Raw genomic sequence first — 27,921 nt, 5'->3', positions numbered from 1 at the left:
GGATTGATATAGTAAAAAGTGCCTTAGAAGATGGGAATATAAGACCTGATAATATTGGAGTCTTGACATTTAACAGACTGATTTGGAAGAAAATTGTAGATAGGAAGTTAGTAATGATGTAAATTTTTTATGTAGTACTATCATATCCTGAACACCCCTTGAGGGTATATATCAGGAATTTGATGATGATGATGATATCCAGACATATAGAAATATTTTTCATAATTTGGAGAAAAGAGCAAATTGCCTGTTCCTGTCACCACTCCTTTATTCCTTCCTACATGCAGTATGAGTGAAGGGCTCCTGTTAACAAGGGAGCCGGTACCTTCTCTATTTGAGAGTACAGTTATAAATTGGTTTTCACGGGCTGCCTGCCAGATTGTTCATGGAACTAAACCTTTTGGTACTCTTCGGTAGGCTTGCCAATCAGCTGACAAATAATCCTGCTGCTGTTACTTACTTTGCCAGGTTGTGCCTAGAGAGATAGAGATAGAGTCTGCAAGTTACTGAGTACAACCACTGTCTGGGTATTAAAGTTTTTTAGATCTGAAAAATTCATGTGACAAGATGCCAAAAGAAAAGCTGCTCAAAATGCTACAATTAAAAAAAAAAAAAAAAAAAAAAAAAAAATCAACTAACGCCTTTTTATTCCCGTATATATGGGAGTAGGCGAGGCCATTTAGCCCCATCTAACTTTTGGAGACTGAGTGGGCAGTTCAATCTCCACTGGTACCCAATCAGAGACAGATGGCCCAAGGCTATCACTAATTAAGCGGTGCGCAGTGAAGAGAGACGGCTCAAGTGTGCCGCCATCTCGTGGTCCCTAACCCTAACACAATATATTTAATGTCTGAAATAATGTGGGTTCTACGGTCGATTTTCTTGAGTTTACAGGACGAAAAACCCAAGTTTCCGGGAGGAAAAACCTGCTTGCCCGTGCCAGAGATCGACTAACTCGACTATGCTACAATTATATAGTTTATTTTCATGGGACATTATATTCAGCAATACATAATCTTTATTTAAGTTGTAAGTCATTACAGAATGATAGTTTGATGTAAAATGAGGTGTAAGACAAGGATGCACACTATCTTTGCTGTTATTCATCATCCATGCAGAGTGCATTATGAATGAAAGTAATGTTAGGCTAATAATGTTAGGTAAACAGTTGAAATGTGTGTGTGTGTGTGTGCATTTTGCTGTTATTATTTTGTTGCAGTTTTACTCTCTAATGGACTCTAAAATGATAGCTAGGACACTTCTGTATCATTATTTCAATATTATATCAAATTATAAATAGATATCAAAATTATAAATGTTAATCTCAGCTTTTTACTTTGTTCTATTCTCACATAACAGTACATGTCTACAGGATTTTTAAATAAGTTGAATAAATGTCATAACAAATTTGACAATTCATGCCAAATTTGTTACAGCAGCAACAAAAGACAAAGCAGCAATATATGTATCTTTTTATTGCTAAAAATCTACAACAATAAATAGGCAGGAACATTGGAAATGTCAGCTGCATCTTGAATGGGAAACCTATAGAACAAATAAAATACTTCAACTCTTTAGGCACAGTTTATATTGAAGATGATAAATTAAATATGGAAATAAATAGCAGAATAAGCAAAGCTGGTAAATCAGGGACTAGCTGAATAAATTTATATAGAATAAGAAAGAAATTAGTTAAAAACATTTAAACTAGATCTTCAAACCAGTTTTAACTTATAGTTTTGACAGCTAGGTTAGAAGTAAAACAATTGATTAGTTGCTAGAGACCAGATAGCTCTGACTAAAATTAGAGAAGTGAACAGGTAGTGTCTATGGCAGAATCATATTAAAGAGAATATGTGGAATGGTTAGAAAAACAAGTATTTTATGCCAAAATGGCTGGAAAAAGATGCAGATTAAGATCAAGAATGATGGAATGTTGAATGATGCAATTAAAAAGTTCCTTTGAAGACTGAAATGTAAGAGCTGATAATATTGCCAATCTGACAGTTAACAGACTAATTGGGAGGAAATTGTTGATAGAAGGTAATAATAATAGTGTAAACTATTCATGTAGTACCATTATTAAGTATCCTCTATAGTTCTTGACAATTGTAAAGGGAGTTGTGAGTAAGCTATCTAGATCCCATCTCAAGAACAATAGCAACATTTGTTTATCTCGACTGCTGATGGCAGCAGTTGAGATAAACAGTTGAAATGCGTGTGTGCATTTTGCTGTTATTATTTTGTTGCAGTTTTACTCTCTAATGGACTCTAAAATGATAGCTTGACACTTCTGTATCATTATTTCAATGTTGCATTACTTATGTAATTATTCCATTATTTCACCATTTGTCAATTGTCTTGCTAATTAATTTACACAAAAAATACAGAAAATTTTATATCATAAATTGTTTTACATATAAGTAACTCATTTTCAATTATCATTATCTAATTTTTTACCATTGAGTTTGCACATTAACCATTGGAAAAATAAGCAAGATTACCATATTAATATTGAAGTATGTGTACAAATTTCATTTGCCAGTCTGCATTTTCGAGTAGATAACCTGCTCTCCAGCCAACAGGCTTGGCTTCAAATTCCACCATGATCATTGATGTTTGTGAGTATCCTACTTATTCTATGGAGAAAGGGAGTTACGACCTTACTACTACGTCTAGCAGACTTTACTGTCAAAATCCTGCGAGTAACCATAGGGCATCCAAGAGAAAGTGTGACCAAAAAGCAGATTTAGTTTATTATTATTATTATTGTATAGGCATTCTCCATGGAGTCCTAAGCCTTATCATGGGACACCCAAACTATCAACACAGTATCTATCACATCTCTCCTTGAAACTATTAACAGATAAAGCACTTTCAACTGACTCGGGTAGCCCATTCTATTGGTTCATTACTCTTCAAGCAAAAAATCAGTTCTCATGTCCTTGCTAACCACATTCATATCCAACTTCCAAAGCTGATCTCTCCTTCTTCTGCTACCTCTAGCCAAGTGTTGAAACATTTCTCCTGCATCAATCTTATAAAATATTTCAAGTAACTTAAATGTTTCTATCATATCCCCACCCCTCCCAAGCTTTTTTTTTTTTTTTTCCTATTAACCAGTTTTTGCAACTCCAAAACCCTCACCCTATCCTCATAGGGAGCATTCCACAGACCAATCACTATCTTGGCCACTCTCCTCTGGATCCTCTTCACCACTTCCTCATCCCTAAGAAACCCAGGTGGAACTGTACACCAGACCTGAGCACAGTAATCCAGATGTCGCTGTATCAAGGCTTTATAAAGAGGAATGATAACTCCCTTATCTCTGTTTGTGACCAAGTAATCCAGTGAGCTACCCTGGTTACTTTAGCAATGCATCCTCTAAACTTCAACTCTCTATCAACAACGTGGTGCACAGCTTGTAATCCTTGTATCCCAAAATGCATAACTTTACACTTTTCTATATTAAAGTGGCATCCATTATGCTTTGCCCATACTGTCAGCCTATTTAAATAATCTTGCAATCATTTTGCCAAAGTAAGACTAGAACTCCGAAACCTTCCAAGTCAGGCACGTCCCACTAGACTGGATGTTTCTTCTGTGAACCCATTTCCTAGGTTCACAGGAGAAACAGCAACTCAATTGGATGATTTTTGGAGACTAGTGAGGAGAGGAGAATCACTGGAAATGCTTTGGGAAGGAGTCAAAATTATAATACAGGATACCCATGGATATCAGATTCAACATGGGATCTAATCGAAAGAAGTGATTTTTTTAGTTTCAAAAGGATGTTTAGTTTAGTTCGTGACCTGAAGCACAAGTTTAAGACCAAATTGAATGTTATCAAAGACAGGAATGGAACGGAACAGTACTAACAGCAGAATTGGAAATCAAAAACAGATGGAAAGAATACTGTAAGGAACTGTACAACAGAGAGGATAAAAAAAATTTGGAGGAGCCCTCTAACCAGGAAAATTTCAATTTGGAACCTCTTCCACTTAGGCATGAGGTCGAAAAAGCAGTCGAACAGCTTAATAGCAATAAGACCCCAGGTGACATCCAGGTGGAATCACATTAGAGTTAATTAAGGCTACATGGGATACAGGGATAAAAGTGTTTCATAGATTTGATTAAATCTTATTGGAAACAGGATCATGGCCTAGAGACTGGGAGAAGTCAGTTTTCATATCACTGCATAAAAAGTGAGATATGAAGGATTGCAAGAACTAGAGAACTATTAGTTCAATCTCTTATGCAAGCAAGATTTTATTAAAGATCATTCTAAATAGGATTGAGACCAAAGTCGAGGCAGAGATGCCTGAGGAACAAGCAGGTTTTAGGAAAGGTAAGAGAAAGAGTGACCAAAAAAGCAGATTTAGTTTATTATTATTATTATTGTACAGGCATCTCCATGGAGTCCTAAGCCTCATCATGCGAGACCCAAACTATCAACACAATATCTATCACATCTCTCCTTGAAACTAACAGACAAAGCACTTTCAACTGACTCAGGTAGCCCTTCTATTCGTTCATTACTCTTCAAGCAAAAAATCAGTTCTCATATCCTTGCTAATCACATTCTTATCCAACTTCCATAGATGATCTCTTTTTCTTCTGCTACCTCTAGCCAAGTGTTGAAACATTTCTCCTGCATCAATCTTATAAAATATTTCAAGTAACTTAAATGTTTCTATCATATCTGCTCCCTTTTTTTTCTATTAACCAATTTTTGCAACCCAAAAACCCTCAACCTATCTTCATAGGGAGCATTCCACAGACCACATTTCATAGAGTAGTCTATGAAACACATTACCATAGGGAGTCTAAATTATTTAGATCATAGAAAAATCTAAATAATTTAGACTCCCTATGGTCATGTGTTTCATAGACTACTCGAAAGCTTTAGACTGGGAATTAATGAAAAGAATGGGTTTTCCTCAATATACTAGTTTGTTAGCTAAATTGTACAGTGAGCAAGAAGCTGCGATAACAACAGGCATAGGATTAAACAATTGGCTTCAAGGATGCCTACTTTCTCCTCACTTGTTTAGTGTCTATATTGAGGACATCATGTGTGTAGTATTGGATGAGCTCAAGACAGGAATTAGGATTGGTGGTAGATTGATCAGTAATTTGAGGTATGCTGATGATACCATACTCCTCTGTAATTACAAGGAAGAACTAGGACAAATTCTTGATAATGTTAACAAGATCAGTAATAGAGGATTTCAGCTCAATTCTAGAAAGACAAAAATTAAGGTTGTCAAAAGAAATACATACAGGGAAGCTCCTGAGAAACAAGTGTACCGTGATGGAGAAAGAATTGAGGAAGTCAGCAAGTTTTGAGTACCTTGGGTTCCATTATTAATGTGAAGAATTGCTGTTCAGAAGACATCAGAAGAAGATTAGGAATGGCTAAAACAACAGTCAAAGACTTGTTTAAAATTTGTAGGGATGGATCTATCTCCATGGGAACAAAGTTGAGGATTTTTGATATAGCTGTTTTTCCAGCAGTGACTTATGGATGTGAGACTTGGAATCTAAAGAAGTCTAATAGGAAGAGGATAGCTGCTTTTGAGATGTGGCGTTACAGAACGCTATTAAGGATATCATATATATATATATATATATATATATACTGAAAGGCAGACAAATGGATCCATCCATCTTCAGTGAGAAGATGGATGGTGTGGAATGACTGGGAGAATGAGAGTTGATGCCTCCAGAAAAGTATACAACAGGACCACATGGCGAGGACTAGTGTAGTGCATCACTGAGCATCTGAAATAGCATCAGTTGATGTCCAGTGAACAGATGGATGCAAACTCTTTATATCACCATGATTTACTATATTATCCCTGCTCGACTTTGCATCATCAGCAAGATGATGCATCTGTGTCTAGTAAAATTTTGCCAGTGTTGTATAACAGATAATCTATTTTTAAATTATTTCATCTTGGTAGCAAGTTAGTCTCAATTTTTTTTTATTATTATTTATTATTATTTTGTTTTTTTTTTATTGCACAAAGTACAGTCATCTTAATGTTTGTGAACTATTTCATTACCATTTATTCATAGTAAACATTGTCAAAAACATTCTTACTGATTTTAAATTAAAATGTTAATAAAATTTTTGTTATTATTCTTCCTATTAACAATTTTCTTCCAAATTAATCTGTTACTTTCAGGTCTCTAATATTGTTAAATTCATCATTCCTAAAACTGCTAATAGCATTAGGTCAGTAATGTTCCATTTTTTCCTCTGTGGTCTATCTGGAATACTTATAGCTTATCTAAGATTGATGGGATTAATTGTGATACAAATTTATCATAGGCACTCAGTTTGGTTTTTATGAGAAGCCCACTCATGGAACATTTAAACTTGGAACATGCTACCATAGGCAGGCTACAGTTAGATAATCTGAGAAACATACTCTAGAGATCACGCTTAGCATTTAGGCAATATTGGAAATAACTTCAACTTAAAACTTTTGATCACAGGCTGTAGTTTACATTGCATTGCAGGGTGTATTCATCATTTACAAGAATTACTTCTTGTAAAAATACTCAGTTTGGGAGCTATTTGCAAGTCCCAAGTGAATTTCCTCCCTTTTTTCGCATGTGTACATGCCATATTTGCATGTATTTAAATTCTTCTGAGTTTATACTTTGTTCACTGGCTGGCAAGAGTGATGAATCTAATTCCTTAAAGTGAGAGTAAGCAGTGAGATAAATCATATCTATATAATATACATATATATCTTTCAGCAGAGTAGGAAATGTTTGTCAGACATATAAAAATATTTTGGGAAAATTTGGAGAAAAGAGCAAAGCTAATAATAATGACAAATACTTGTTGAATTTCTGCTCAGGACATGGATTGGTTATTACTAACACCATTTTCCAACATAAAAATATGCACAAATTCACATGGAGAGAAGATGCAAGGAAAAAGAAAATCTCATTGACTATGTTATTGTTGATAGTGATGTTTTATCTTTGGTGCAGGACACTAGAGTGTATAGAGGATTTCAAATTGGAAGTGATCACCATTTAGTCATGAACAGGATAAAATTGTATTTCATATTGAAAAGAATAACATATAAGAAAGTTTTAAAGCGATTAAAAGTTGAGCAGCTCTCAGATGTGAACTATAGACTGAAATATACAAACATTGTTCAAGAGAAAATGAAAGAGTTTGAGAACAGGAATCAAACCTTGGAGATTCACTGGCAAGCTCTGAAGAAAACATTGATTGATTCAGCCAGAGAGGCATGTGGTGAGGTTGTCTGCAAGGATAGAAAAATCAGAACTCCATGGTGGACACAGGCAGTGAAGGAAAAGAAGGAAGCATATCAAACGTTCGTGGCAAATAAGTCAGCTTGTGCTCTTAGAGAATACAGAGGCAAATGTAACAAAGCTAAACACTGTGTACAACTAGTTAAACAAAAGTCATGGGAAGACTTTGGAAAGAACATAGAAAATAAATATCAAGAAGGTGGCAAGATATTCTGGAGGTTGTTGAAGAAGCTCAGAATTGGAGGAAAGAGTGCTGCAAAAGGAATTAGATATGATAAAAGTGACATGAAAACTGGAGAAAAAGATATCCTTGAAGTATGGAATAATTACTTTGAAAAATTGCTAAATGAAATAAGCAGTGATAGCACAGTGGTAAAAAAGCACTCAACAGGGATGCAATCAGGAATACATATCCATACTTGAAGTAGAAAAAGCCATCAAAAGTCTTAAATGTGGAAAGGCAGCAGTAGTAGATGATATTCGACCAGAAATGCTCAAGTATGGAGGTATAAAAGTCTTACAGTGGCTGTACTGCATAGTTCAGAGACATAAATTCCAGATGATTGGAGTAAATCTCTCATAGTACCCATATATAAAAATAAAACTGAATGTGAGAATTACACAGGTATTACTGTACTGATTATTCCTGGTAAGATTTATGCCAGTATACTTGAGAAACGGTTAAGAAGGATTGTGAAGAACAAACTGGATTCACGGCAAATAGAGACTGTCAGGAGCAGATTTTCTCTAAACTATTTACAGCAAATAGTTGAGAAATCATGGGAATATAACAAAGATCTGTATTTAAGTTTTGTAGATCTGGAAAAATCATATGACAAGGTGCCAAGAGAGAAGCTATTCAAAATGCTACAGTTGTATGGTGTCAGTGGGGCATTATATCAAATAAGATTTAGTCTTTATTTGAGCTGTAAGTCAACAGTTAGAATTGAAGGAAGCACAGGAAGATGGTTTAATGTTAAATCTGGTGTCAGACAAGGATGTGCATTATCCCCCTCTGTTATTCATTATCTACATGGATCACGTAATGAAGGAAAGTGGCATTAAATCTGATGTCAAAATTTGAGATGTTAATGTCAGCTCTTTACTTTATGCAGATGATGTTATACTTCTAAATAAAAGTCTACTAGATTCCCTGACTAAATTGAATAACTGTTGTAATAGATATGGTATGAAAGTCAGAAATAACAAGACAATGAAAATAGGTTGAAGTATTGAAAATATCAAGTGCATTGTGAATGGAGAAGCTATAGAACAAGTAAAACATTTCAGTTACATAGGCATGATTTTTACTGAAGACGGTAAATTAAATATGGAAATAGACAAACAGGATCAACAAAGCTGGTATGGTACGAAGTCAACTGAATAAATTTATATGGAATAAGAGAGAAATTAGTCAAAACATTAAATTAATTGTGTACAAGACAATGTTCAAACCAATTTTAACTTATCAATCTGAGAGCTTGGTTGGAAATAAAACACTTGACCAAAGACTAGAGACCACAGATATGAGAGTCCTGAGTAAGATTAGGGGCATGAACAGATGGCATCAATGGCAGTATCATATTAAAAACGATATTAGGAAAGAACTTGACATTGTTAACATCCAGTAATATCTTATCAGAGCTAATCTCAGGTGGTATGGTCACTTAAACAGAATGGGAGAGGAATGATTAGCAAAGCAAGTGTTCTTTGCCAGGTTGGCAGGAAAAACATCCAGAGGAAGACCAAGATATAGGTGGATTGATATGGTAAAAGTGCCTTAGAAGATAGAAATATAAGATCTGACAATGTTGAAGCCTTGAAAGGTAATAGATTGATTTGGAGGAAAATTGTAGATAGGAAGTTAGTAATGATGTAAATTTTTCATGTAGTACTATCATATCCTGTACACCCCTTGAGGATAAATGTCAGGAATTCGATGATGATAATACATATATATTTCACCTACAAAAGGTTATAAATATGTAGCACATTAATAAAATAGGTTGATCAAGGGTTAGGTAACGTGACCTGCTCTAGAGAATAAACATGGCACATTTTCAATTTCCCTCTACTGTATGATAAAATGTATCTGAAGCATTCACAAACATCAGTACCATGATGGGATTTGAACCACACTTGGACCTGCAGTCTGTTGCTCAAAGTGTGGAGATGATGAACCAGGCTGGCAATGTAGATATAAATATTCCAAAAAATTCTTTGTCTGGAATATTCATAAATTATTGCATCTTAACTTCAGAAAAATATTTTAATTTATTGTGTATAGATTTTTATGTGTTTGTCTTGTTTTAACATCAGTTTTTCTGTAATATTTTCATGTAGCTTATGTTAGACAGCTGGAACCAGAGTATTTTTTCAAACATAAAACATCGATTACAGAATAGTGCTATGAAGTTAGTCCATGCTGAAAGAAATGGGGAAGCCTTTGATTCTCAGTTAGTAATCGGAGTTCGTGAATCCTATGGTAAGTGCTTGTTTCACATATTTTTTGTAAGTGAAATACATTTATAAAAGTGAAAAGAAAGAAAACTGAAAAGAGAAGTGAAAGTTTTAGAGTGAAATGCACTCCTTTTAATGGCAGTCAATAATGTAATGTTTGAAAGCAATCTCTCTCTCTCTCTGTGTGTGCGTGCGCACTTACTTGCATGTATTATGTGAATCCTACCCACAGAAGATTGTAAACCTATCATATCTTTAGTACCATGGGTGAGCTAAAAGTTATATAATTCAGAAGTCCGGCAGAAACAAAACATGGAACTATTTGAAGCCACCTCAGACCATTCCACTCATTGGGAGTTTAACTTCAAAGAGTGTATGATGAAATCACCCATTACTTAGAGACATTTACAAACATCCATATCCATGATGGGATTCAAACCCTGCAGCTTTAGTTGGAAAGCAGAGATGCTTTCCACTTGACCAATCAGGCTAGCAATCACATATTTGTTTCATATATTTATATATACATGCACTTCTTGATTTTTGAAATACTTGACATATGAGAAGTTGGACTTATAAAAGTTTCCTATGTTCCCTTTTTTTCAAGTTACACTCAATGGTTTGTCATGGCTAAATAACTTGGATTCTTCGAAACCTAATACTCCTAATGATAGGACAGTTAATCTTGTCTGTGTTGTTTGCTATAGGTGTAAATTGCATGTATTCTTTTGGCTAGTTTGTCTGTTTTGCAGGATGAAAAACCCTAGTTTCCAGAATGGGAAACCCTGCCATCTCTGTGAGACTGGTTAACTTGTCTTCAGTCAAAAAACCTTTCAACTTCAAAAGGTTCTTCATGTTAGATGAGATTCAAACCCAGTTTTTTCCAATTAAAGACATTATTTAATTATACTAAGCTTCAGAGACTGTGAAAATTTCCCATGAGTCTGAATTATTTTGTTAATAGAAAAATGTTATGTTACACTATCAGACTTGTCCTACCATCTGTTAACACCTCGCATGAACTATTTAATTAGCAACATTGTTGCTTTAACTCTGTCTGCCAATATGAAGACAGAGTTAAATAATTGTTCATAATTGTCACTTGATATGATAGTATAGTACTTGCTACTTGGGTTTTTGTCTTAGAATTGGAACAACATAAATAGGCATAATAGTAGAAACAATGGATAATTTCTAATTGCTGGCCAAGTGGTTAGCGTATTCACTCTCCAGCCACAAGGCTGCGGGTTCGAATCCCACCATGGATGTTTGTGATTGTCTGTAGGAAAACTAGTGGTGGTGGTGGTCAGTGGTAGATGGCGTTGGTGAATTGAGTGGTGAAGACAGAGCTGTAGCGTAGGTGCCCTCCCTCGATGAGTCTTTGGACTCCCTGGAGGTGTCGAATAATAATAATAGCAGAATTTTAACTTATATATTTAGGGTACCTTCAGTACAGTTGAAAAAATGGAACTGCATAATATATGATTAACATGAAATAAGGAGTATCACAGTAGTTTTAGTTAGGTAAATAAAAGTCAACCAGTTTCTAATTTAAAAAAAAAAAATGTTAATAATAATAGAAAATAAATAATTTAAGCACGTCCATAGTGCAATTGGAAGAACCGTGGTGTGTTGCGCTATTTGATTGGAAAAGTTCGATTCTCTTTGTGATGGGAGGAATCTTTATATGTTTTTTTTTTTTTTTTTTTTTTTTTTTTTTTTTTTTTTTTTTTCAATTGAAGATGAGTTAGCAAATCTCATGCAGAGGTAGGGGAGGGTTCTCCCGAAAACTCTGGTTTTTCATCCCGCATACAGACAAATCGGCCTTCAGAACACACGCAATTTACAGACAAAAATACTAGTGGTGGGCAGTAAATGATGTTGGTGTAGATTATGATAAAATAATAAAATGATGATAGTAGTAGTGGTTGGTATAGTTGGTGAATTAAGTGGTGGAAACAGAGATTCGTAAAGTTGGTGTCCTCCCTCGATGAGTCTGTGGACTCCTTGGAGGTGCCACGAAATAATAAAAAATAATAAATAGAAAGGTTAGCAGATTTAAAACGTACTATTTTCCCTAAGGGAAGTAAGCATAGGCCATCAGATCTATTTAAGTTTGGACAGTGTAAATAACATTTCACAGGTTTCCTTGTGAAAACATTCCATAAGGAATTTCCTCTTATGTAAGATTTTCCCTAGGATTCTGTGTTTAGTAGAGATAGCACGTTTAAATGCCAATCTTCCATGGTGTCCAAAATAAGATAGACCACAGGAGCAAGGGATGTTGGCATTTTTGTGTGTGTTTTTATTCCATTGGTATCTATCCAACACCCTGGAAATTAGCTCATGTATGACCTATTCCTAAGAAGAGCAATAAATCCTTGCCATCAAGTTACCATCCAGTCTCTCTCACCTCAAGACTTCTCCAAATTAATAGAGAGAACCATCAACATCGAACTCCTATTCTACCTTGAAGGGACTCGACTAATGACTGGCAGTATGGATTCTGCCTAGTGCCAATCAACAAAGGATCTGCTCACCTCTGTCACCCACCTCTGGATAAGTACTATAAAAAAAGTTTGGTGAATCTCAAGTAGTTGCACTAAGTAAGCTCCCATCATTTGGTCTGTTCTGTGGCCTCTGCAACTGGGTTGCCAGTTTTCTCTCTGAATGCACATTGTGTTTGGGTGAAAGTTCTCTGTCTTCTAACTATGCATATAATGCTGGGGTCCTACAAGATTCTGTCCTCTCATCCATCCTCTTCCTTCTTGTTCTATTTCTTGCCAATTTTTTTTGTTCTGTTTCATCATAGCTGACCTTGTACTATAACCAACTATTTATTATGATTATCAGACCTCTATGAAGTCAAAACACTCATCATGGGTGGCCCCTCTCTCTCACGTGTGACACACACATACCATGACTTAATTGCATTCAGTATCTCTTCACTCACCACTTTTGAGCAATGCATTCATTCTAATCACCTACACTCGCCATGCAAAAACCTATTCCTCATCCCCTTTGCATATACCTTCCTTTATAACTGTTTCCAGAGATGGCTTCTTGTTCTTCCCCTATCTCCATCTAGTCTGTGAAAAATCTCATCCACACTCCTTACCAACTTATATATATCTCGATCATGTGTCCCCTTCTTCTATCCACTAGATTGCAAATTGCATTTCCTCAATTTGTCTTCATACTCAACATTCCAAAAACTAGAAACCACCTTAGTCAATCATCTTTGAACCCTTTCCAACATGTCTTCGTCCTTTTGAAAACCAGGTGACCAAATTTGTGCATAGTAATCTGTATTCAATCTAATCAAAGTCTTATACAAAGGAATCATCACATCCTTACTTCGACATGTCAGTGTGTGTTCTCCACATCATTGCATAATCTGCTGTGCCTCCCTCACAATTTTAGCAAAATGCTCCCAAACCTTACATCTCCTCTCTGCTTCCCAAATTTTAAAACTGTGCACTTTGCTACATTGAATTGTAGCTCCACTCATTTGCCATTCACTGTCTATTCAAGTCTTCTTGAAAAGCTGCAACATCCATTTTACTCCTGATAGGTCTTCCCAACTTTGTGTCATCTGCAAACAACTGTGTATCACCATTCAAGCCCTCTCCAATATCATTAAAAATTAAACAGCAGTGGCTCCAAAACTGACCCCTTCGGGCACACTACTAGTGACGTTCCTGTTATGGGATACTGCTCCCCCATATGTAACTTGCTGATACCTATGAGATAGGCAATCCTAGTGCACCAATCTACTACCAAACTCATCTCATCTTCTTTATACCCTCTTTTACCTTGCGGTGTCGAGGGTCCATTGATCATCGGACCTCAATCCGTTTACAGGATAAGGTGGTCAGCCCTATGCCCTGGTATATCCTATGGCCTGTAGTGTTAAGTTCTCAAGGCCAGTTTGCCTGCTTTGCGGGATGAAAAACCTCAGAAGAAAAACCCTGCTGTCCACGCCCAAGACTGGCTAATTTGGCTATGGCTGAGGAAGATCCTTCAGCTCCTCACATCACCGACGGGAATCGAACCTAGGACACTCCTTCCCCAGGCATATGGTTGCGAAGCACATAGCCACTAGGCTAACCGCACGGACTACTACCAAACTCCATCTTTTCAATTTAATTGCCACCTTGTCATGTGGCAATATATCAAAGACATTTGCAAAATCTAAATATACCAACTGTGTGTATTCATTTTGTAGAAATTATGGAGACAAAAACACACACACATTGGAGTAATTACTTTATATAAAGCTAGGAAAAATGACCCTCGATGTTTCAATCTCTAAATCAAGATCACCGTTTCAGAAATACATATGTATGAACTAAAACACAAGCTACATCACAATACACATAAGTAAGCTATAGTATAACTGATTTGTTAACCTTTTACATTAGCCTGGCCTCTGGTGAGAGGAGGAAGAGTAAATTTAAATTATTAAAAAAAAAAAAAAAAAAAAAAATTTTTTTTTTTTTTTTTTTTAATGGAACTACAATTGCTAAGTGTTAACTTCTCTGCAGTCCTGTTATAGTTAGGTTCTGTCCACTGACCATGTTTCCATGTATTAGAGTTCTGGCATGATCTTCTGTTGTTCTATATCTGAATGCTGTATGGGTTGCAGATCAGTCTGCAAGACTTAAAATTGATGATCCATCATTCTTGTTCATGAAGAATCAGCATCTCACAAGCTTCTTTGAATTTTCTTTCATACAAAGTTTTGTTGTGTTATAGGAACTTGGTGCCTTTCCCGTTAATTCTCTGACACATTTAGTGTGCATGATTACAAAGGCCTGTTTTACCATAACAAAGGAATTTAACATGTTTGTATTCATCTTTTGTTATTGGTATTGTGTGTGTCCTGTTTACGCTATGTAGGGTGAGTTACAGGTGCACCACATTTAGTATACTCCTTGGTTTGCAGGATAGGAAAGGAGATCTTTAAATGATCTGAGTATGCTTTTTAATTTTGTATGGGTGGTTACGGTTACACATTACCAGGAATATAGCAACACCCAACTAAATATTTCATCCTGTCCACTATACTCTTTCAAAACCACTGCCACTGTTTGCTCCTTGCATCTCTACCTTGAATCGACATAATTCTTCTGCTACCATGAACAGCATTCCTCCTCCCTTTCTGCCCTATCTGAATTCATAAAAAAACTATCATATCCCTGTCAGAATGTCATCCTCATTCAACTTCTCACTTCTTTTGACAATTTTTGGGTGAATGAACTCTATAAATGCTACAGTTTCATTCCCTTTATTTTGAATAATTCTGGCATTTGTAAAGATACATACTAGCTCATTTCTGGTTCTATAACAAGTTCTACTAACCATGCTTCTTGGATATGACTCCATTATAACTCCTCCATGGCTATTTCTCTCCATCCTCACTGATGTTACACCTCTCCTCAGCCATAAATATTGCTCCCCCACATTGCAATTCTTTCTTGTACACTCATACATTCACTCCTGTATCCATCATTCACTATTCTCACAGTGTTCCCCCCCCCCCCCACACACACACTTTCCCTCTCTGTCACGTGTTCACTCATGCCACTCACCTCTTCATTCACTTTCTCTTCCACATCACCTCTTGCTTGCTCATATCTTTCATTCACTTCAGTCATTACTGCATCTTTCAGCAACAGTTTCTCCAGCTGACTTATGCCAAATCCATTTAAATGTAGCTCTCTTTTATATAGCTCTGCTCATTCCTCAAATTCAATCTCACAGGTTTACAAAATGAACTTCTTTCTCCTGCTAGCAGAACAAGCTAGCAGAGCTATCTACAACTCTGCTAGCTTACCTTCATAATCTTCATTCATCATCTCAACTCATTACTCTCATACCGCATTGTTATCTTTTATTGTTTTTTATAACCTTCTAATATCCATCATTACATTCTCCTTCTTACCAACCAAATGATTTATGACTATTGCCACTACCAACTCTTTTGCTTGCTTCTCATATCCAGTGCTTCAATCACTCTGCTCATTCTGCTTCCAGGAAAGCAAACTGTATGCACCTTCTTGTTAACCATACCTAATAATTGAATCTGCATACATACACACTCTCGAATCATTTGTCACCTCTTTCATGTTGCTGTTTATTATTCCAGTCTTCCTCACTTCCATACATGTGTTATTCTCCTCATTTCACACTGCAATCAATTCATCTCTAGTCCATCTTCACCAGCTCTGCTTTCACATCAGGAATTACTTTCTCATTGCAATTACTCCTTCTTTTCTGCTCTATCTGATTTCATGAAAAGCCATTGTATCCCTTCACTCTATTCCTGTCAGTCCTATCACTTTCGTCCTCATTGCCTTTTTATGCTTGTTATCATACAACTGATTGGCCTAGCTTTCATATATGCTACCTTACTGTTACCTTTGACTACTACTTTCACATTTCTTTCCCTATCATTTACTCCTTCAGTTCAATTTTCTACAATTCCTAGTTTCACACCTTTCAGCAGTAACTTCTGTCACTTTGTTTTCCTGCTTCAACAAGTCTCACATTTCTGGCTCATGGAACATCTCTCTGACATATTCTGCCTCCACTCTTGCTTTCATGCAACATTCCATTTTCTCTTGGCAAATGCATGGTGCATACTCTGCTTCATCCCACCCCCAACCAATTTTATCTTATCTGCCATTCCTCTTGTTCTCATCAGTGCCACAAATAATGCTATTTATGCAGGGTACACTTATAAATCTATTAAAAACAAAATACTCTCAATCATAGAGTCATACACAAGGATACCTACCAATGATATCAATATAATGAATTATATATTAAAACAAATCGCTGATCTGTATGCCCATGTTCACACTGCAACACCTGGCAGAGTTGTGCCAAGAACATCAACATTTATAAAACCCTAAAGATTTGCTATTGCAAGCATCTGCTGCGAAAACAGTACACATTTTCAGGACTCTTCAACAAATTTAAATAACTGCTATGACAAGCCTGGCATGAAAATTGACATTAAAGAACTATGAAAACTATGGGCAGGAACATGGAAAACAACTACTGTATTTACTTGAAAATAACTCGCCCTTGTGTATATCTCGCACCTCCTGATTTTGCTTGACAAAAAATGAAATTAAGACGTTTACCTTGCACACAAAAAAAGTTTAAACAGCGATGCACACTCATGCTCGCAATTACTGCAGATTGAAGAAAGTTGCCTCCTTACATAATATTCAAAAGGAAAACAAGTGCCGAAGGGGAAATTTCTCTCTGGAATTCATGTAAGAGTTCAAGAAAAAAGGGCAGATGGACACTACAATGATTCAAAATTGGATTAGAACAGTTTGAAACCGCTCTCGAGACCAGAAGTAGCAATAGCAAATAGCAGATTCTTGGTAAGTCATACCCATTTTCAGTTTTTTTAAATCATGGTGATCTCATGATTCCAAAATGATAAAAGAACAAGCAATAATGATATTGTTTGTTTTAATTTAATTACAGAAGCATTGTCGCTAAAGATTCAAATATATTGCATGATGAAGGTGAGCTGCTGATCGCGTAAATAATGTTGACAATTAAAATGTAAATGTATTCATTTTATAAATAACCTGAGCCGTTATAAATTATAATGAATACTGAGGATTTAAATATAAATGTCAATTTAGTTTTTTTCCTGAAAAACTTTAGTTTCCAAAAATCCATGCATATATCTTGCACTTATATCTTGGTGAAGAACAAGCTGGATTCAGGCCAAATAGAGGCTGTCAGGATCAGATCTTCACTTTATGACAAATAGTTGAGAGGTCATGGGAATATAACAAGGATCTCTATTTAAGTTTTGTAGATCTGGAAAAGGCATATGCTCCTGTTATATGGCATATAACAGGAGCTATTCAAAACACTATAGTTATATGGTGTTAATGGGGCATTATATCAAGCAATAGTTGACTAAGTATTGCTTGATATAATGATATACAGATCAAATTACAGAAATTTGATCTGTAAGTCAGCAGTTAAAATTGAAGGAAGTACAGGAAGATGGTTTAATGTTAAATCTTGTGCAAGACAACAATGTATATTATCCCCTCTGTTATTCGTTATCTATATGGATCACATTATGAAGGAAAGTGGTATTACACATGATATCAAAATTGGAGATGTTAATGTCATATCTTTGCTTTATGCGGACAATGTTATACTTATCAATAAATCTGCTACAAGTTGAATAACTGTCTAACTAAATTGAATAACTGTTGTAATAGATATGGTATGAAGGTCAGCAATACAAAGACAATGAAAATAGGCAGAATCGTTGAAAATGTCACCTGTGTTGTGAACAGAGAACCTGTGGAACAAGTAAAACATTTTGCCTACTTAGGCACGATTTTTAGTGAAGATGATAAATTAAATATGGAAATAGACAACAGAGTCAACAAAACTGGTATGGTAGGAAGTCAATTGAATAAATTCATATGGAATAAGAGAGAAATTAGTAGGAACACTAAATTAGCTATATACAAGACAGTGTTCAAACCAGTTTTAACTTATGGATCTGAGAGCTGGGTCAGAAGTAGAACACTTGACCAAAGACTGGAGACTGCAGATATGAGTCCTGAGAAAGATTAGAAGCATGAACAGATGGCATCAATGGCAATATCATATTAAAAACGAGGATATTGGGAAAGAACTTGACATTGTCAGCATCCAGGGATGCGTTAGCAGAGCTAATCTCAGGTGGTATGATCACTTAAATAGAATTGGTGAGGAAGGATTAGGAAAACAAGTGTTCTCTGCCAGGTTGGCAAGAAAATGACCCAGAGGAAAACCAAGATATAGTGGATTGATATGGTACAATGTGCCTTAGGCGACAGAAATATAAGATCTGATAATGTTGGAATCTTGACAAGTAACAGACTGATTTGGAGGAAAATTGTAGATAGGAAGTTATAATGATGTAAATTTTTCATGTAGTACTATCATATCCTGTACACCCCTTGAGGGTATATGGCATCAATTTGATAATGATGATGATATCTTGCACTACAATTTTTTAACTTTAATTTTGAGGGAAAAAGTGTGAATTATATTTGAGTAAATACAGTATGTTCTCAGTTAACCTATAGAACAAGCAAAATGCTTCAGCTATTTAGAAAGTTTGGAAATTGATAATAGAATAAGCTATTTAATATGGTGGTTAGCCAGTTGAATAAATTTATATGGAATAAGAGAGAAATTAGCTCAACTACTTATGGATTTGGTGTGGTCACTTTTTAAGAGAGGAAAGGCTAGTAAAACAGGTGCTTGATGGCAGGGGGAAAAAAAGTCTGACGTTTATTAAGATTTAGGTGGATGTAGTTAATATATATATTAGAAGACCAAAATGCTATGTGTGAACATATTGGAGACATGATAAATACCAAATGAATTCAGAAACATTTTGTTGATATGGAAATAAGTATTAATGAAAATCAGTCATGTACTACTGCAGTCCATTCTCACTATAGCAAACACCACTATATCAATTATTATGAATAATTATGGGGCATACTATCATGTTTAACAACTTACTTTAATTAAAATTAAAATAAAATTTGACAATCATCATTAATACACACACGCGCAAGATATTTCAAAAGAGTGTATACAACTTTTCAGGATAACAGAATAACTCGGAAGATGGACAGAGGAATTTCCACACGCAGTATGGCGAATTACCCCCTAGTAAGCGCACGATCTATATGTGGCACAAGGGTTTTTGTAACAGGCTGTTCTGTGCATCATTTAGGGTTAGCAGGAAGGCTGCGTGCTGCCAGTGCTGTCATGAAAGAAGTTAAAGTTTCTCGAGAAGCCCTGGAAAGTCAACCAGACGGGTGTCTCGTCAAATTGAATTCCACATGTGACTGTGTAGTGGTTTTTATGACAGCCTCTACATTCAAGGCACTACAAATTTATCCTCATACAACATTTGAAGAAAGATGATAAGAAGATACTCCAGGATTGCTGGTGGTTCATCTCTAGACATCCTACATGGATACCTAATACCACAATTAGATGATGATGACTATAGCAAACAATTACATTTCCAGCAAGACAGAGCACCTTCTCATTACCCCAACACCCATTTTCCAGGCAGATGGATTGGTAGAGGAGCACATGTGGCATGACCACCATGTTCTCCTAACCTTACACCATTAGATTTTTTCTTGTTGGGCTTTGTAAAAAATCGAGTCTTTGTACCACCACTACCAGCCAATTTGGATGAGCTCCGTTCCAGAATTACTGCCACCATTGCTGAAGTTACACCAGATATGCTCTGCTACGCATGCAGGAAATTGATTATAGATGGGACGTCTGCAGAATTACTGGAAGCAATCATATCAAACTTTAACTGTCTGTGGTGAAACTCCAAGTGTTACTACATTTGCACAGTAATAAAAATTGCTCATCTATCACTATTTACCTTCTATTGTCATTCAAAGTTGTATGCCCCCCTTTTGAAACACCCTGTATATATATATATATATATATATATATATTGTAAGGAAAGTCACTTATGTGACTATATAACTGAAAGTTAAAAATAGAAAATAACTATTTTTAAAGGGACTATTAGTTTTGACTTTCTAGAAGAATTCATTGGGTACATAATACATAGAAGAAAAAAGAGATACATAAAAACTCGAGGTCAAAGAGTGTTGGATTTGCTCATAGCATCAGAAGAGATCTCTGTCAAGAATATGGCTATTTTACCACCAATTGGTGATGGCCTGCACTTGAATTCATTTGGTATCAGTAACCTGGAGAAATTACTTCTTGGTATGAGACCCAATGCAGAGAGTCCGGAAACTAGATCATCAAGGGAGAATTGGGGAAAATGTGTGTGAAAGTTCAGCTATGGAACGTGATAAAGATATGAATGCCTTTGAACATGGTTATGTATGTGGCAAAGGAGTGGAAAAATATGCTTTGGGTTTGGACTTTTTAAGTACATCTGGGGAGGGAAAAGAGAAAATTCTAGAACAAGACCAAATATATTGCTTATCTAATTATAAGAATAGGCTAGATCATAATTTATTATGTCTATACACAAATGCCAGGAGCATTAGAAACAAAGGAGTTCAGTTTGTTGCTTTATTGAATACGATGTGGCCTACGATTGTTGGCATTAGTGAAACCTGGCTATCAGAATCAGATATTGTAAGTGGGATTGAGTGTAATGGATATACTATTTTTAGGAATGACAGAAGAGATAGGAGAGGAGGAGTGCTACTAATAACATCAAATGACTTAAGTCCAGTTAGGGTACAAATACAAGAAAACAATGATGGTAACAATGTCCCATGTAGCAGTGAGTTTGAGTCGATCTGGTGTGAAGTGGAGGTTAACAGAATGAAATATATGGTGGGATGTTGCTACAGACCTGGCGGCTCAGTTGTAGGGGACGAAGAAATACATCACCAATTTAGCCTTATGGGTACTTTAATTTTCCAGACATTGATTGGGTAGAAGAGAAATCGCATGATAAGAAAGAACAGAAATTTATTGAATTGCTGCAAGACAACTTTCTCAAGCAGCATGTGAAAGAAGGAACTCGAGGTCAAAGAATGTTGGATTTGCTCATAGTGTAAGAAGGGATCTCTGTCAAGAATATGGCTATTTTACTACCAATTGGTGACAGTGATTGTGCCGTTCTTTCTTGGGAAGTATTTATTTATATTGAAGCTCCGATTAAAACAGGCTATATGCTGATCTACAAAGCTGGAAATTATGATCGACTTAGAATACTATCCTTGGTCCCATGGTATCAGTTATTGAATGGAAAAAAAATGTCAGCAATGCATGGCAATCTTTGAAAAAGTTCTTAAATGAGGCAGTATCTTAATGTATCCCTAGTGTTCGAAGAATAAATAGGTTGGGAGTGAAATGGATGTACAGCCTTATTAAGCAAAAGATCCACAAAAAGAAGATGATGTGGAAAGAATATCGTGAGAATAAGAGTGAGAGGAGTTATGAAATATATAAAGCTTAGGCCAGAAAAATAACGAGTATCGTGAGAAAAGCTAAAATGGAGTATTAAAAGAAATTAAAAGAAAAAAGAAAAAATTCAGCAATTACAAACTGATTTGAATAGACTGGAAATTTGGGCAAATGAAAATGGCTGTCAGTTTAATGTTAGTAAGAGTAAAGTTATGCACTCTGGAGTGATTAGAGTTCCAGCAGCATATTATATTAACGGGGTTATGCTACAAGAAACTGAAGAGGCAAGGGATCTTGGTGTATTGGTGGATAAGAATTTAAAGTTCAATGGTCACATATCAAAAGTTGCGAATACAACTAAGAGGATAATTGCTATGTTGAAGCTAACCTTGACATATAAGGATAAGGAAGTAATTTTGTCTCTTTATAAGGCTTTGATAAGACCACACCTGGATTACTGTGTGCAGATTTTGTCTCCCGGGTTTCAAGGGGATAAAGAAGCTATGGAAAGGGTGCAAAGAAGAGTTACAAAGATTATATTTGGATTATGAGGACAGATTGCAAGTATGTGGATTGCAGACTCTGGTTAACAGGAGAAAGAGGGGTGATATGATAGAGGTCTATAAACTTTTGAATGGGTGTTATAGCATTTCAACTGATGAAATTTTTCGTTATATGGAATGTGGGGAGAGAACACAGGGGCATCCATGGAAGTTAAGGTTGTTCTCACTCAAGAAAGGGATAAGAGCTAGGTTTTTCTCCCAGGGGTAGTGAGTGCATCTAGTGTAAATGAATTTAACGGAAGGTATGATAGCTGGGTTGGGTAATTTACAGCCTCCCTCGATGACTCCTTGACTCCCTGGAGGCCTCAGATAATAATAATAATAGCATTACTTTGGTACATCGTCAAGGTTCTAAATTATTAATGGATTGTTCTCGTTAGAATGAATTCACTGACCAGCTGTGTTGTTGTTCTCGTGCATGAGTCTCAAGACTACCATAACTGAATGTTAGAGGAGTAATAATCAGAAAGGTTGTGGCTAGGGATGACATCAAGGCGAAGTAGATTTTGTGCAAATTCTGTTGATTCTAAGATTTTTTTTTTCTATCAAGCTCATCATACATTTGTAAAGAATTTTGGATCTATCCCAGTTTACTGAGTGTATAGTGGATTAATGGTCATTATGATCATTAGACACATGACTGGATAAGGCCATGGCCCTGGTTCTACTATAGGTGATATCTCTGAGATCTTCTTCAATGTGAAGTTGCGTGAATGATTTTTCTGTTTATCCATAATTTGGGGAATTACAGCAGCTCTCTGTACCAAAGATGGTACATACCTGAATACTTCAAATTGTTATGCTTAGTACTGGTCAAAGCCAGGATTGAAGCATTCCCAGTGCGGGGAGAGGATGAAAGTATGAGTCTTATATTTCTTGAGGATTTTTGCCAATTTTAGAAATAGAGCTGATATCCAGGTACACACCTGGATACTTCAAATTGTTATGCTTAGGTTTTACTGGTCAAAGCCAGGATTGAAGCATTCCCGGTGTGTGGGGGGGGTAAGGTCTTATATTTCGAATCTTATATTTCTTGAGAATTTTTGCCAATTTTAGAAATAGAGCTGATATACTGAATGGTGATATAACCTTTCACCTCATTACTCTCTTTGCCATGGTGTATAGGAGGATTAAACAAGAGTTTAGAAATCGACTGCTTAGGATAACCATTCTTCTTAAAAATTGATAAAAGCAGCTTTAATTCTTTGATGATCTATTCTTCATCACTGATGAGAGTACACACATGGGTTCCTAAAGTAGAAATACCAAACTTTTGAAGTGGATAATGATTGGACTGAGCGTGAAGATATCTATTGATATATGTAGGGATGGAGATTTTTAGTTTTTCAAATGAAGAGAAAGTTTTACATCAAGAAAAGGAAGTGAACTGTTAACTTCAAATTCTGCTGTAAGCATCCTATGATAAAAAAAAAAAAATTATCATAGGATGTTGGTTGTTAAGATGATCCAAGAACTCTTGGAGTAAATCTGGACCATGGCTCCAAATCAAGAATATGTATTCTATATATCATTTCCACAATCTTGGCTTTAATAGAAAGGAATTTATTGCTTTTATTACAGGTGATAGAATGTTGCCCATGGCTAACCTGTAATTTTGCTTGTAGGCTGTTTCCAAAAATAAAATAGCCAATTTATACAGTGACTTAAGAGTGTCAAGCTTTTTATAGATAAATTATCTTGTAAAAGAACTTCTTCTGTAGGTACATTAGTAAATAGAGAAGTGACATTGAAGCTGGCTAAAACTTAATCTTTTTGTAGATAATCATGGAAACAAAGTGTTCAGAATTTTTAATGTAAGAATTAGAAGAATCTATAAAGGATTATAATCATTTTGCCTGCTATTTGGATAACTTATAAGAGGGGATTCAATTCCATCTACAATTGATCTTAGTGGGTGTTTTCTTTATGTATTTTTGGAACCCTATAACATGCAAGGAATGAGGGAATGCAGGGACTAACAAGATGATCTTAATTCTCTAGAAAATTTGGAAATAGTCTTGAGGGGGTTATTAGTCTGGTTATGTAATTCTTGTTTTGGATATTTGAGGAGTGTCTGGAAAGTTCTGATAAACACCTAGAACAAAAATGATATTAAAGCAACTGATATAACAACAAGAAAGAAAGAATATACAAGGATATAATGTGGGGGGGGTGACCGCCCTGGGTGGCACTTTTTTGGTTTTTAAGAAATCTTGCCATACTGTCTATAAAACAGCAACCGAGTGATGAAATAGACTTTGACAATGTCATCGGATTTTGCGAACAGAAAAGCAAGAAAAATAACATTTTAGAATGTCGGAATTAAAGTTTTACTTCAATTCAAGTTAAGTTAAAGTTTTAACTGTTCTTTTTTCGATAACGAAAGGTCATTGACTGCAAGCCTGAAATGGATCACGAACCCACAGAAATTTCTTATAAAAGTTATTCGGAAAATATGTTTAAAAATTCCGTTTCAGATTTTTGAGGTGGTCACAAACCCGTTCCAGAAACTCAGAATCAACAAAAATATCATTTTCCACTAAAAAGGATTCCAATGTTGGAAAGGGTGCATATTGTCTGTATTTTACATAATTATTCCATAAAACTAATTTTTTCTCGAATTCCTTTATTTTGTCATAGGCATCAAGAACAGTTAAAGAATTTCCCTGAAGGGAGAGATTTAGTTCATTTAATTTCAAAAAAATGTCTGAAAGATAGGACAGTGTTGATAACCATGCTTCATCAATTAGGAGTGATGCAAATCAGAATTGCGTTCATTTACAAATAGTAAAACTTTGTGCCTTAATTGAAATAACCTTGTTAGTACTTTGCCCCTGGAAAGCCAGCGAATTTCAGAATGAAGCAAAAGTTGCATATATTCACTGTCCATTTCATACTTTAATTTTACTGAAAATAACCTGTTATTTAACGGTCGAGCTTTAATAAAATTAATTAGCTTTACAGCGTTGTATAGCACAGTTTTAAATTCTGGTGGCATTCCTTTGGAGGCTAACACTTCCCCATGTATGAAATAATATACTCGATTCATATCTGGACTACTTCCTTGACCATAGACACAACCCTACTACGCCTGCCTGTAAGGGTGTGAGCTCAATCCGAACAGAAGCCTATACATTTTTCCCACTGGATCCCTTTGTGTATTACGTACTTATTGAGAGTGTGAAATATTTCTTCTCCAGTTGTTCGGAATGACAAAGTTCTACAAAACAGAATATCATCATGAATGTTGTTATCGTGTGCATATCTTGCGTAGCATATTAACTGCGCATCATTTGTAACGCATGATAAGGGCTCTTCTTAACTCTTTTGATTAACTGAGATTCTACGTCACCTGCCATATCATTAATTCTACGACCGACAGTGTCATTTGAAAGAGGAATCAAATCAACACCTTTTAGTAACTTGTTGCCAAACATAGTTTTTACCACATCTTTTATAGCTGGAAGTAGTAAATTTTCCCAGATAGAATGAGGTTTCCCTGTTTTAGCTATGTACAAACGTAAGAGATAGGATTCTTCCAGTGCCTTGCTATTAATGGAACCCATGGCCGAAATTACATCTTTCCGATGATTTAATGTCCTTAAGCGTCAGTGAAAAAATTCATTTGACTTATTTTTCACATCATAATGTTTAGTTTCTAAATGTTGTCGGAGTTTCGCAGGTTTCATGCACTCATTTGACAACACTTCATAACACAAAACACACTGAGGGTTCTGTTCACTTTCATCTCCACACCAAGTAAACCTGAATTCCAAATATGAACTGTTATATTTCCTACTGTATTTTTTCTTTGAACTGCTTGTTTCCTCTACTTTAATAGTATCAGATTTACTAGCTGTTACAACACATTCATCACAATTAGGGTTAGTATCACCTGTTTCATTTGCTCTTCTTTTCAAAGTCCTAGTTCTGAGCCTTGGGTGAAGGAGGGGGAAACCTTCAATAATAAAAATCAATAAACAACAAGTAATTGGTTGAAATATGGATAACACATGTTGACTTCAGATCTGACGAAACAGCAAGGGAAGGCAGAAGCAATAAAACTATATTGTTGTTTTATTGCTTCTGCCTTTGAACATTCTGATGCTATTTGTTTGTTTGTTTTTTTTAAATCTCCATTTGATTTCAATAATTTTTACTTATTCAATTTTAATTTATTTTGTTTGGATAATTAAAAATATATATTTATTTAATTAATTTAAGTTTGCCTGTGGACCACAGGTTGAGAAACACTGATATAGATGAAATACAGTCATCCCTCGACTTACGTCCGATTTCCAGATGGAACAACTTGCGTCCATCCAGAAATCGGACGTAAGCCGATACATTAAATCAACAGGGGTTAGGGACTTAACTGTAATAAATATACTGTCATTTTAATTTTTAAAATCTTATTATAAAACTGTACTGTGTGTTACTGCCACTATAAAACAGGGGAATAATCACCCAAATCTTCCTCATCCATATTAAATATTTGCTGTGCAAATAATTTTCCTCCGTAATAATTTTATCTAATTTTCCCACAAACTCCTTGGCAGCCTTCTCAGCACTTGCAGATTTCCATACATTTTCACATTATGCAGCGCAAAACGCTGCTTACATCTCATGAACCATCCGGAAGAAGCGTTCAATTCGTAGTCATAATTGGGTTCTATTTCTCCTTCAACATGTTGAAGAGACTTCAGGTCCTCTATTTCTGATGCAAGTAGCTTTTCCACATCACTGATAGGACCTTGTCATTGCTTTGTCACTATCTTCGATTTAATGGAAGCAGATCCTTTCACAGCCTCTACAATTTTATCCTTATTTTTCAAAATGGTCGTCACTGTAGAATGAGACCATCCGAAGTCATATGCAATCATATTGACGGGCTTACCAGCTTCATGTTGATTTATAACTTGCAAATTCGTTTCAAGATCAATTGCTCGCCTCTTTATCTGTGATTCTTCACTAGGTTTTTTGATTGTGCGTGTAGGGGCCATGTTGCACAAAACATCGCGAAATATTTAACAATAAATACACAAATAACCTATTTCTCAAATACAAAATCAACAGAGGAACTGTTGAAGACATGTGCCGACTGCCGAGGGAGGTTGCTATTGAAAGTGCTGTTGCCACTGTGCATGCTTTACCTTACATTTGCTTGCATGTTGTTCAGAAGTATAGCCGAAAATGTTATTTATTCTCTTATGGGATCACGGACGTATCTTCGAAAGGATGTTACTTGAACTGACGTAAGTCGAGGGATGACTGTATATCATTGATGATTTTTATTCTTTCATATTTTGTCTGACATATAAACACATCATAGTCAATGAAATGGTTAACATACATCGTAAACATTAAATTTTGTGAAAACTGCAGAAATATCAACAATTGAAATGCTCTTTAAGTGGTTTCAAACTGTATCATGTGCTAACTAACAGTTATATGAGTACCAAATACAGTGGTGCCTTGGTTAACGACAGTAATCCGTCGTTATCCAAGGTGCGATTCCTCATAAGATTTAATTGAAAATCAATTAATTTGTTCCGGCTCCTCCCCACAACCATAGTACATATTAAAAATGCAGATAAAACTCATTTAAAAT

General features: G+C 35.6%; 1 protein-coding gene across 4 annotated transcripts in view; it reads left to right on the top strand.

The window, feature by feature from the left end:
• Cul5 (cullin 5) overlaps positions 1–27,921 on the top strand; it is a 241,247-nt gene that overhangs the window by 119,325 nt on the left and 94,001 nt on the right. For all 4 annotated transcript variants that reach the window (XM_090409605.1, XM_090409608.1, XM_090409606.1 and 1 more), the window contains one exon: positions 9,646–9,787. In XM_090409605.1, coding sequence (XP_090265731.1) covers positions 9,646–9,787 — 142 coding nt within the window. The remainder of the gene's footprint in view (positions 1–9,645; positions 9,788–27,921) is intronic.

This window comes from Typopeltis vanoorti, chromosome 19 (genome assembly GCF_054136105.1).
Source record: "Typopeltis vanoorti isolate ZY-2024b chromosome 19, IOZ_Tvanoo_1.0, whole genome shotgun sequence".
In the NCBI taxonomy this organism is placed as follows: domain Eukaryota; kingdom Metazoa; phylum Arthropoda; class Arachnida; order Uropygi; family Thelyphonidae; genus Typopeltis; species Typopeltis vanoorti.
Note: the sequence above shows the minus strand (reverse complement) of the source record. Positions and strands in the feature narration are given on the sequence as shown.